This window comes from Acyrthosiphon pisum, chromosome A1 (assembly GCF_005508785.2).
Source record: "Acyrthosiphon pisum isolate AL4f chromosome A1, pea_aphid_22Mar2018_4r6ur, whole genome shotgun sequence".
NCBI lineage: Eukaryota > Metazoa > Arthropoda > Insecta > Hemiptera > Aphididae > Acyrthosiphon > Acyrthosiphon pisum.
This window is the reverse complement of record NC_042494.1, coordinates 40,213,402-40,226,054: the sequence shown is the minus strand read 5'-3', so window position 1 is coordinate 40,226,054 and position 12,653 is coordinate 40,213,402. Positions and strand designations below refer to the sequence as shown.

At 27.0% G+C, this 12,653-nt stretch overlaps 2 protein-coding genes across 3 annotated transcripts; one reads left to right on the top strand and one right to left on the bottom strand.

Annotated features, from left to right (window-relative positions):
* Nucleotides 1-4,894: 4,894 nt before the first annotated feature.
* On the bottom strand, nucleotides 4,895-7,705 carry LOC100163024 (LYR motif-containing protein 7-like). Of its 2 annotated transcripts, none has more exon segments than NM_001162686.1 (5): nucleotides 4,895-5,838; nucleotides 5,966-6,047; nucleotides 6,451-6,521; nucleotides 7,149-7,221; nucleotides 7,413-7,705. In NM_001162686.1, coding segments are annotated over 5 exon segments (387 nt in total). In that variant the 5' UTR covers nucleotides 7,440-7,705; the 3' UTR covers nucleotides 4,895-5,704.
* A 332-nt stretch (nucleotides 7,706-8,037) lies between these two features.
* LOC100575057 (gastrula zinc finger protein xLCGF3.1) lies at nucleotides 8,038-10,989 on the top strand. Its single transcript, XM_003244855.4, has 6 exons — nucleotides 8,038-8,307; nucleotides 8,368-8,547; nucleotides 9,771-9,854; nucleotides 9,948-10,115; nucleotides 10,273-10,440; nucleotides 10,517-10,989. The coding sequence occupies exons 1-6, from the start codon at nucleotides 8,124-8,126 to the stop codon at nucleotides 10,705-10,707; spliced, it is 975 nt and encodes a 324-aa protein (XP_003244903.1). The 5' UTR covers nucleotides 8,038-8,123; the 3' UTR covers nucleotides 10,708-10,989.
* Nucleotides 10,990-12,653: the final 1,664 nt, after the last annotated feature.

Genomic DNA, 12,653 nt, shown 5'->3' with positions numbered 1-12,653 from the left:
GTCTTTTGTCTATCAGTAACCAGGGGCGGACTGGCCCAGGGTGCTATACACCAAGTAGCACCCCGGGCCCCCGTTTGTATTTATGATCCAGGCCCCCGATTACCACAGTCGGTATACGGTATTATACAAAATAAAATTAAATAATATATTTCAACATCTCTACAAATAAACAACATGTTATTCTTAATTTTTTTTTTATATTTAATTATAAAACTAAGGGCTCTTTCCTAATTTAGGTAGGTTTGAAAAAAAATTAGGGGCCCCCTAATTAATTTTGCACCCCGGGCCAAAAATAGCCAATCCGCCCCTGTCAGTAGCCACTTACCATTTACACATATTTGTGTGTGCCAGTGGATAAAGTGATACCGATATCAATTTATCAATTATCAAATTAAAGAACACAATATTATAATATTATTTATGATTATCAGTGAATAGCTGCGGTGCATGCACAATTAAAGATTGGCAAACTGAAGGCCATCTGGGCCATAGTATTAATTAGGCCTAGGCCAATTGTGGACAACAAAAATTACAGGGGTGTGCGAGTGCACACCCTGCCCCCTCTCCCCAAATGGCGCCCCTGTGATATAAGGTGTAAGGGTGTTGTAGGTATGCTATATACGGCCATTAACATGAAAGAAATATATTTTTAAATTATTCGCTTTAATTTATAAACTTGACTATTATAGATTTGTTTATTCATTATTCATATTATATATAATATACAAACTAAATTATTAGATTCGAGAGTTTACAATCGCTCGCGCCATGTAGTCGAGGGCGCCTTTAGTAAATATAGGTGGAGGTAAAAATTGTATTTGTGTATTGTTGGTAATGTTTTGTTGCCCCTGATTCAGAGTTTCTTATGAGCCGTCGTCATCGTTATTACTTATAATTCATAAATTATAATCGACAAAAATAGGGTCTTTTGTACTAATGATGTTGTGCGTAATGATGAGTTTTGATTTATTATTATATTTACTTTATTATTTACGATTCTAATTAGGTTCATTGGGATTTGGAGGATAAGGTTCCAGTCAGCAAGCAACAGATTTATATTTTATATAAATAATATGGTTATTTTTCATATTGATTGGAGTATTTTTTCTGAAGATTGTGCCAGTTGGGCTTTGGTAGAAAGAACTAAGTAACTCGTCGAGTCGTGGTACCTACACATTGCAGAATTTCTTTGTTTGGAATAAATGTACGGCTATAACACGATTCCGCAAAGTTTACGGAATCGTGTTGATTTTAATAGTCACTGATATAATATATACACGACTCCGCAAATTTAATATATATGTACACGATTTGACATAATTTTAAACGCAGGGTTGCCAAACAAATATACAATTAATTACACTTGTTATATAAATAGTAATTTATTTTGAGCAATCAATATAGTCAAAAAAAGTTATAAAAATTATCAGCTATTAATTATACAATTTAAAACATTTGTTATTATAAAACATATAAAAATATTATAATTGTCAATTATATGGAGTGTATAATATAGTAGATAAATTAAAGCTATCAATATAGTCAAAAAAGTTATAAAAATAAAAGTTATAATAATATATGAAATATATGATGTATGTAAATAAAAATTTTAATGTACAAGTTAAAAATAATAATGAGTATAATAATTTTAAAAATATAGGTATGCAATATGAATTATAATGATTTACATTGATAAGTATGGCCAGTTAGTGATAAATAATATAATAAATGATTTTGGGATTTACAAGATTTATACTTATCATATGCCCTTATAATAGTTTCAATGCGTTCTGTTTCTCTAAGAGTCATTTTCTTTTTTTCATTATTAGAAATAATTGTATATTATATTTTAGATTCTGAGTGGAACGATGAATGTATTGATTTTACAATGATGTGTGGTTTTTTTTTTATTTTTTTTTTTATTTTTTTTTTTTTTGTGTCTGTGTACACGATAAGTAGTCGAAATAATGCTTCGATTATCAACTTTAGTATCTTGTTCGATTGGAAAGTGAATATCGTTGAGGCATTGGGGAGGTCAAAATTTAAAATTCCCAGTAATTTTCAAAAGCACCGTGAAAAACAAAAGAAAAATTAAGGAAAAACGGGAATTTTTACGCAAAATCGATTTTTCACAAAATTGAATTTGGTTTTTGGTGTAACTTTAAAACAAATGACCGTAGATACATGAAATTTTCAATGGTTGTTTATATTTCCATTTTCTATACACAATAACATATGGATATGTAGGTTAATGGATATTATATGATTAATTTGAAAATTATTAATAATACTATAGATATATCTTATAATAGTATACCTAAATATATATGTCTAATATCTAGACTGACATACCGTCTCCGCTCAGAATCGTTTTTCTTATACAGTGATATTATATCATTGAATTCAAATTTCATACTATCCATTAAACAGTGACCCACTTGTAACCTACTGTACAGCAGAGCGACATCCACTTACCCGCCTTTTTTTTAATTAGTTTTCATCTCTTATAACTGCTTTTTAAGTTAAAATTTGTACTGGAAAGTCCGAATTAATAACATTCATTAATTATTTATATAATATGTTGAACCAAAATCGTTTGATGCTTTAATACCAAATTTTATTTTCATTCGAAAATCATTTTGAAACTTATATAATATATACTCTCACGAGGCCAATATCTTAAATGTATTTCATCGAGATTTGGTAAGTAACAAAATAATTGTTGGTTAATATTCTTTGTGGGTCCTACCAAGCCCGGATTAAGGATCAATTGGGCCCCGTGCACCATACACTTAGTGGGCCCCCTTTCAACTTTAACTTCGAAAATAATTGTATTATTACATATTAACCTATATAAAATGTATAGATATATTTCTCAGTAGAGTTCAGATAATAAACCTATATTAAAATTGTTGAGTTAGAAGAGTTGATTTCCATTCTATGTTCCTTTAGTAGACAATTTTATTGAAGTGCCACCCAGTGAAAATTACTTAAGATATGCTCTATTATAAACTGTATTGGATGCAATACCGGGACCGTGCCCCCTTGCCCCCTCCCCCTTAATCCGGGCTTGGGTCTTATCGTACCTGGTGTACGTCCTATATACAATTATTATATCACACACAAAATATAACTATAACAGTTATACTGTAGGTTTTTAGAAAAACATTTTTTCTTATAACGCGGATATGTTTTTTTCAATAAGAATGATTATTTATTAATATCTGTGTACCTACTAGACACTATAGTTACTTTATACTTACTATTAGCAGCTGTCATTAATTCAAAAACAGAAATACGTATTTTCCAAGAAAATATTTTATGCAAACATTTTTTATGCATCATAACGTTCTGTAAAACTGTATTCTATTATATATTCCATTCTGGAATTATACACTTTGCAGAATTTCTGCACTATCAATTTCTGTATTTCTACTGATACATATTCCTATCAGTTTACATTCTGTAGTATTTATTTTTGTTCATTTTATTTTCTGTTCAAATATTTTCTGGGCTTTTTATATAGGTGCTGGTTGTTTTCAATTCTGTAATATTATTTTCTGTTATTTAACATTCGAAAAATCTGCATTCTGGTCGTTATTTTTCTGGAACATTATATGCGTCCACTGTCCAGTATTTATATGTAGGTATATGAAATAAAAATTAAATAAAAATCAATAAATATATTTTACTATTACTATTAAGTTAATGTTTTTATTGTTGCTTCGGATAGTTTTTGTTAAAATATACAAACAGTACATTATAATTGATAGAATTTAGGATGAACAATTTAAACGAGATGACAACAAATGATAAAAACTACGAAATAGCCAATACAATATACAACAAAGATTTTAAATGTCCGAAAAAAATGTAAAAAGTCAGTAACATATTAATGTGTATAAAATCTTTATTAATTACTCCTATAGGGCGTAGGATGGGTTGATATGGTGTACCCGCGTTAACTGTGAAATGAGACTAGTGTGAGTAGGTACTGAAGCAAATACTATTGTAGGTAGGTAAACCTACCCGTATTCCAATTTCAATAACGATTTTATTATAATACAATAATTCTAATATTCAATTGATTGCGATTTTCGAATAACATAAAATAACGTCACATTGTCTCATACTTTATAGTTTATGTGACTATATTTTCGTCATAAAGCTGTTTATAACTTCATAAGTTGATTGATAATGCATGTGATTGTATCTATTTGTTGCTAATAATGAATTGGCCATCAAACTAACCATTTTTAGGGATCCGTACGGTAAAACGGGACCCTATTACTAAGGTTCCGCTCCGTCTGTCTCGTCACCAGGCTGTATCTTATGAACCACGAAAGTTAGAAAGTTGAATTTTTCACAGATTATGTATTTCTGTTTCCGCTATAACAACAAATACTAAAAATCCTAGAATATATAATATAAGGAGTGTTGCCAAAATGTTTATAGATGATGGTACGGAACCCTTCGTGTGCAAGTCTGACTCGCTCTTGGCCGGTTTTTTTGTATTATTAGTTATTAATTATTAGGTATCCATCAATATTTCATTTCATTTTCATCTGTATATGGTATAATATCATAGTGTTTGTAGTTGTACATAGTTATTCAAATACAAGTGTACTTGAAATTTATTAAAAGAAGTTTTTTATAATATATCGCAGTGTTCGGTAATAACGTAACGCAAATTACAAATTACTGTAATGCAATTACTTTTTCAGTAACGCAGCAGTAACTTCATTACATTTTACTTAAAGTAAAGCAATTGTAGCAAAATTACTTTTGAAAAGTAACTTTTATGAAGTAACGCACTAACGCGTTATTTTCCACTTTATTAAAATAATAGTTTTGAATGTATTACAAAAACAAGCCGATAGGATATCCCAGAAAAATTAAAAATCAATTATATATATATTTGATTCCAATAATAGTTAACAATATTACTAAACATTCTAATAATAAATGTTATCACTTTATTAGCAGAAAGAAAAGAGTTAGCTTAAAAATGAAATTTAATGAAAATTAATTATGATTTATGACTTATGTCCAATGTCTATAATATTATATAATATAGCCATATAGGTGAGATGATTGTACAATGTACATATTTTGTACATAATACTATAATAGGTCTATTATCATTAGGTATATGATAGTAAAATATATACTATATACATAATAGTTGAATCATATGAATTGAACATGTTTAAAAAAAAATAATAAAAAAAAGTAACGTTATTTGTAACGCACTACTTTATTAATAAAAAAGTAATGTAACGTGATAAAAATAATTTTAAGTAACGCAAATGTAATTTAATTTAAAGCATTTGAAGTAACGTAATTTCATTACTTTTTAAAAGTAATTTACCCAACACTTAATATAATATGCGTACTTTCATGTACAGAGTAAAAAATACCCTTGACTAAAACCATAATTTATGATATTTTAAATTGTAATTAGAATTAAAATATATATATATTGACAAATAGCTCATGAAATTATACTGTGAATATGTCAACTCACATATCTAAACTTCACAGATCTTAACCATTTAAGTAAAGAATATGGGTACCTGAGAATAACATGTATAACAGTGACCCTAGTATATACTATACTACTGTAAATACAGTTCTATATAAATATTCAATTGAATTATACATATTTTGAACTTTAAATTTTAGAAAACAATTTAACTACAATTTAGTCGCAACAACACTTTTCATTTTTCTTGCTACTTTTCTTTTTCTCTTCTTTCCATTTTTTATATGTTTCATCGTCTAATTCAGCATATGGTATATTCTCCATAGTATGACGCTCTGGATCTAAATTCAATTCTTAAACATAAAAATACAATGCAATTTATTATGAATAATTATAATTATTGTTTAAACATAAAAGTAGAAAACTGAAATTTATAGTTATAAAACAAAAATATCAATTTTATATGAAATAGGAACTCACTAAATTTTGTTTCATTTACTCTTTCTGCTTGAACTACTTGTGTTAAGAGTTCATGTTCAACATCTTGAGCAAAGGTTATGAGCTGTAGAAAAATAAAACAATTTAATAAAATATGCATAGCTGCATAGTTAATATACAAATGCATCAAATATAAATTATAAAATACACATTTTAAATGTAATATTTATAATGCATTTTAAGTTAAAACTATAAAGCTATCATTAGTAAGTTAGTATAGTATATACTAGTGCCATTGAGAGAGCAGTACTCGTTGGCGCATCCAAATGACCGAACTTTGCGTTTTCATACCCAAATTTCTCCCACTTTACTACTTGTAGCAACGACGGTGGCAGCGACTAGAGTTGATGGGGGCCAGCGTACGGCAGATTTAGTGGTGGGAACGCACGAGATCGGACGAGTCTTGGGCGCCACCCAATAGCGCTCTCTTAATGACACGATATAGTATATTTAAATTGTATTCATACATTCTGAACTACTGCAGGATCCGAGACAGTTTTATTTTTTTTGAATTCTTCATTAATTTGAAGTTTAGCAGCTAAAATAATAGAATAAAATAAATTATAATTGTTTTTATTGTATTTTATGATTATTTGTATATAATTTGTTATCTTCATACTATAGACTATAGAGGATAATCATTGAAACATATAAACCATTTGTTATTATAAGTATTATATGCATAATGGAATAGTCATCGAAATATCTGTTATCTCTGTCAAACATAAATAAACTAAGACATTAAAACTACAGAATTTATGAAAATTAATTTCATCTATTCTTAGTACAAATTAATTTGTGTTTTTTAGGTAAAGTAGCTTTCCTACTTTAAGCTGGAAACAATAACCAATTTAAAAATTTACTAAGAATTTACTTCAATAATAAAAATATTTAAAAAAAACTATAAGTATTAATTAATAATTAACATTACAATTTAAAAAATGAGTATAAGATAGGTACAATTAAATTAAAAGTTTCTTAATACATTGCTTAATATGTCGTAATATGGCTTACCTAATTTAAATAGACAAAAATATAGATAAAAATAGAAATGTAAAGAATGGTGTTGATGAATCTTGTCCCACTCCCAAAAAACAAAACAGTGTAGAACAAATTAAAAGTAAAAATATTAAAAAATATACAATACAAATCATTATATGCATACCATTTAACATTTGGTTATCATTTTTAAAACACAGTAATCTTGCTCTATGCACTAATTTGAATGTAGTAAGTACCTGAAATAAAAATAATGTCACATTTAGTAAAAATATTATTAATAATATTAATAATAGGTGTTAATAATATTTTATAAATAAATTGTATACTTAACACAAATAGTAGACATGCCCAAAATCCATTATTGTAAACGTAAAAACTGTCTTATTAATTATTATACAACTATATTTGCCATTTAAGTGTAACTTACTTTTTTTCTTACTTCGTTTGATGCCATGGTAAATGGATAGGCAGATTAATTATTAAAGAACTGTGATTCAGGACATAAATATTTCAGACAGTTATTATTAGCACTTGGTAAAATGTTGAGATACGTTATGAGTTTAATAATTGTACGACACAATTGCAATAGGAATTGTTGAATAATGAATATTATTTATTACAATACATAGTAGTAGGTATTGCTTAAGTTATTACTGAATTTAATGCTTTTGCACATTGCACAATATTTATTTAATATTTTTACATCTGAAAAAAAATAGTGATAAGTTATCTGATAATAGTGTGATAATAGATCAAATTTATTATCATATTTTTAAAAAAAAATTTTGGATGATTGTAGTTGTTCACGATTTAAGATAGTACTATCTTAAATCGTGTTGTTGTTGTCAACTTATCACATTCTTACTAAAAAGTTTCTTACATAATGATATAACTATTATTTATTAATCTGTTGTCAATAATTCCATTTACTAAATATATGTCGAAATATGTCAATGTCGTTTTGACACACAAACAATTATTATTAATATATTATTTTAATATTATTATTTATTTAAGCTTTTAGTGAAAAGTATTTTAGATTAAAACTATTTATCAAAATATTTATTACACATCACAAAATTTATATTTGTATTGTATAGGTACATGAAATATATTATTGTACTACACTATTAAAATTATGTATTACTGTGACGCAGAAGACCAAGAATTAATCCAAAACAAAAACATTGAGTCATGTATGTTAAATACAAATGTTAAAAACCAGCTTAACAGTTATGACTTGGATACGAGAACTGATAATACAATGCCTGAAACCAAAAGAAAACCCTTTAAAATTCCTGACCACATTTCTTCTATTGAATGTAAATAATTGTTTATTTTGTATTTGTAATGTAAAATTTAAACTTTATACAATTTTATAGGTGATGGAAGTGTTAAATATACTTGTACTGTTTGCGAAAAAACTTTTAATTCAAAAAAGAATTGCTTTTATCATTTAACGTGCAATGGAGATGGAATAAAAAAACCATTGATATGTTATAAATGTAATAAAACTTTTAAAATCCAATCACATTTAGATTATCATATGTTAACACATTCAGGTAAACATATTTATATGTATATTATAACAAAAAATAGTTTTCTATACAATCGTATTTAGGTTAATAATAGAAAATAAAATAGAAATTCGCTAGACTTAACCAGTTTAAAATTATCACCGGGATAATGAACCATGTAAACAGGGGCGTACCCAGGTATTTTTCAAAGGGGGGTCCAAATTTTTTTAACATGTAAAAAGTATAAAAAATTATATCATTGAAAAACCAACAAAAATGTTTATTCATAAACTCTTTGAATGGTAAAAGAAATAAGCATAACACCGTAATCTTACAATTAAAATGTAACTTGATATATTAAAATATAATTTTTAATAGTTTAAAATTGTAATTTATAGTCCAGACCCAAATCCCCTCCCCTTGGGTACGCCCCTGCATGTAAATAATATGGTCCAAACATCCCGGTGCATTATTTTTCACACCGGTTTAGTCTAGCGAATTTCTATAAAATCTACAATAAGTAATGATGATAATTTTTAATTTTTTCTTATAAAATTAATTTCATGAAAAAATGCTAATTTTATAAAAAAAAAAAATGTTTTTAATCTTTATGGAAATAGTCGATAATTATTATGATCCCAATTTTAATAACTGACTATTAAATTCTATGATACTTAAAGGATCTTAAAAACTATATACTGTTGGTCCCAAAAGTACTGTAAGGTCTTCTGAGGTCTGATACAGTTTTTTGAATATAAAAAGTAAAAACTTTACTTAATGACAATTAAAAAAAATCTAATGACAATTTTTCTTAAAATGTATTATTTTTTTGAAACTCAAAATTGTGTTATTAGTTTACTTTCTTATTATTATTACTACCGTCTATCATCTGTTACATTATTAATTAATTTAGTTGTGTTTCTTTAATTGTTGTTAATTCATTAACTGCGTTGTATTATTTAATTGCCACCACTGGGTAGTTACTATGTATACTAGTATACTGTTACCTATAGTGGGAATTACATATAATTAAATAAAACATAAAATTATTGTATAAGAGGCAATTTCAATAAATTAAAAATATATTTAGTAGATAACCTTTTGAGTTTTTGTGTATACAAATTTAGTAGTGCAGGTTTTGTTTTCCTATAAAAATGAATTAAGTCTTTATAGCTAATAATTAACTTTAGAATTTTTTTGTGTACTTATTGTCTATGAAAATGTTAAATAAGTTTTAATTTGTGTTTTATTTTATTTTATAAATTTAGGTGAAAGACCATTTAAATGTGCAGATTGTGATAAATGCTTTTTCACTAAATCTAAAATGATTGAACATAAGATAGTACATACAGGTAATATTAAAAAAATAAAATAATAATCGTACCTATAAGGTATTCATATCAAATATAATTAATTAAAATTTGCTTTATGTTAATGTATTTCAGTGCGTTCTCATTTTTGTGCAACATGTGCGAAAGGTTTTAAAAGAAAGCGATCATTGGAAGTTCATATGAAATCTCATGCTCTAGAAAAACCATTTCAGTGTGCAACATGTTTAAAATTTTTCAAAAATAAGCAATGCCTAAAAAAACACCACATTAGGAAACATTCTGGTATTTATACTAATAAATATACAGTTGTCAGTTAACATTTTATGTCAAAAAAATATTTATTAATGTTTGGTTCTTTTAGTTTTATTCAATTTGGCCCTAAAAATGTATTAATTAATCAACAAAATATGTATTAAATTAGTTATACTTTATATTACAGGAACAAAAGCATTTTCATGTGACACCTGTAAACGAAAATTTAGTTTAAAAGATGCATTGGTTTCACATCAAAAGACTCATATATTCTCAACTCAACTAGCTTGTTATTTATGTAATCAACGATTTAGAGAAAAGCGTTATTTGCAAAGACATCTTGGAACTCATAGTAGTAATAAACATAAATCATATACAAAAATTAATATTAATTATTATTGGTAAAATAATTGTTATGTGGAATTTTATAGAAAAAAACATTTTGAACTGTCCAATATGTATGAAGAAGTTCACACGTAAAGATAATTTGGACCGCCATGTAAGAAACACGCATTTGGAATCTGAGAACATTAGTATAAATGAACATGTTATCCGAGCTTCTGTTATAAAAGTTGTCAGCAAGATTGAATCATGTCCTGTCAGAGTAATTCAACATACTTAACTGTTATGTTCTTTACAGTATATTTTAATGTTTATAGATAATAGTTATTTTAGTTTTATGGTATTATGTTACCGTTATAGTTATTATTATACTGTGTCTACCTCATTTATATTTTTAATTTATTATTTTATTGATTTACACAATTTATCATAGAACATTATGTATGTTAATAACAATATTAGGTACTTCCAAGTTATCTTGATTACCAAACATTTCCAAAACTACATTGTATAACTAGATAATATGCTGTATAGTGTATACTTATAACATTGAATTAATAACTTTGAATTTTGATTTTAATTATTTATTTTTGTTTTAAATTTAAGAATATTTTTTATACTTATAATGAATTATTTTTACCTGATAAATAACTCTAATACCTAAAACAAACATAAAATATTTTTTTGGGATAATACATTAAAACCTACCTAATATTTATAATAATTAATAACTGAATGTTAAAAATATAGTAAAAACAGTGGTGTATTCAGGATCTTAGGGGGGTCTATGGTATCTGGACCCCCCCCCCCATTTACCCCCATAAATATCCTACCTTAACATCTAATACATATATTAATAATAGCTGATTCCGATTACTTAGTTGCCCATAAAAAAAATTGCGATTGTTCAGCTCCTTTTGGATGCAACTTAGCCTCCTCCGTCGGATCACCGACAGTGTACGACAGCATATCAAGTAGGCAATGTGCGAAAATTTGATTTGATGTATTATGCTTGCACCTGATCTGCCCTATTAACTAATGGCAACCAAATGAAAAATACCTATACTAATTTATTAATATTTATTATTTATTTCTCCTATAACCAATAGTTACCATTTATAAACAACAATTTCCATCGTAAATCTCAAAATGAACACCTCCCCGGATGGGTGGTAGGTGGTTGAAAAATACGACCTATTCTCAGACTTAATAGACACCCAAAATTTTTTAAGAATCGGTCAAGCCGTAATAGAGGAGTGCGACCACTAACACTGTGTCACGAGAATTTTATATATTAGATATTCTGTAGTGGAGCCCCGCAATTAAATGTATTTGGAAAAATTCCTAAATACGCTACTGAGTACGAATATGATGAACATTTTTATTCGAAAATTGCGCTAGTCGGGATAACCTGAAAGATTATACCAAGTAGTCTTGGAAATATTTCGGTAGTCAAGATAGTTGGCGGTTGTGCACCTAAAGTAGTCGAAAGAACCTTGTTTTTTATTACAACGATACCTAGTTACTATTATGTGATTCCATGTTAAAATCATTGCCTTCAACTTCCAAGGCTTTAAATAATAATTAGATTTCGGAAAACAATTAATAAAATACCTATGAATAGATAATGAAATATATAATATTATTTAAATAACCACTATATATCTGTGTATCAAAAGAAAAATAGATGTGCAAGTGCCAAGTGGGTTCCGCTCTGCTTCACTGTAGGTGTCATGTGGATCATTATTATGGATCAATGGATGTTATTTGATTTTTAAATTACACTAACAACAACTTTGAGTAACCCATATAATATATATTAAACTTGCAAGTTATTTGACAAACAACTTTTTATCAGCAATAATTTAAAAAAAATCGGAAATGTCTTATGCCTATAAATAACTAAAAATAGATGAAATATTTAATCATTTTATGGTGTATAGAAAAAGCTTATAATATATAAATATTCGATAAAAAAATCATGCTTATTTCACGATTATTTTTTTTTTAGGGTACACCAAGAATTTTTGTTAGTTTGTCAAAAATTGGTTTTGAGTAAAAATGCCAGTTTTTTATTAATTTTTTTCCCCACGCCTTTGAAAACTAGGAACTGGGAATTTTCCATTTTGATCTCTCGAATGCACCAACTAGAATATAATATTTACTTTATCAGTTTCTCACCAGAAATTAGAAAATATACTGAAGTTGAAAATTGAAGCTTTATTT

What these genes read in the sequence shown, in the direction of transcription:
- LOC100163024 (XM_008185411.3), bottom strand. An exon ending in TGATAACCAAATGTTAAATG is followed by an intron (nt 6,522 to 7,148) that starts GTATGCATATAA and finishes CTATTATTTTAG; the next exon opens with CTGCTAAACTTCAAATTAAT. An exon ending in AGTAAATGAAACAAAATTTA is followed by an intron (nt 5,839 to 5,965) that starts GTGAGTTCCTAT and finishes TTTATGTTTAAG; the next exon opens with AATTGAATTTAGATCCAGAG.
- LOC100575057 (XM_003244855.4), top strand. Translation starts at nt 8,124, where the DNA reads ATGTATTACTGTGACGCAGAAGACCAAGAATTAATCCAAAACAAAAAC. An exon ending in TCATATGTTAACACATTCAG is followed by an intron (nt 8,548 to 9,770) that starts GTAAACATATTT and finishes TTATAAATTTAG; the next exon opens with GTGAAAGACCATTTAAATGT. An exon ending in ACATAAGATAGTACATACAG is followed by an intron (nt 9,855 to 9,947) that starts GTAATATTAAAA and finishes AATGTATTTCAG; the next exon opens with TGCGTTCTCATTTTTGTGCA.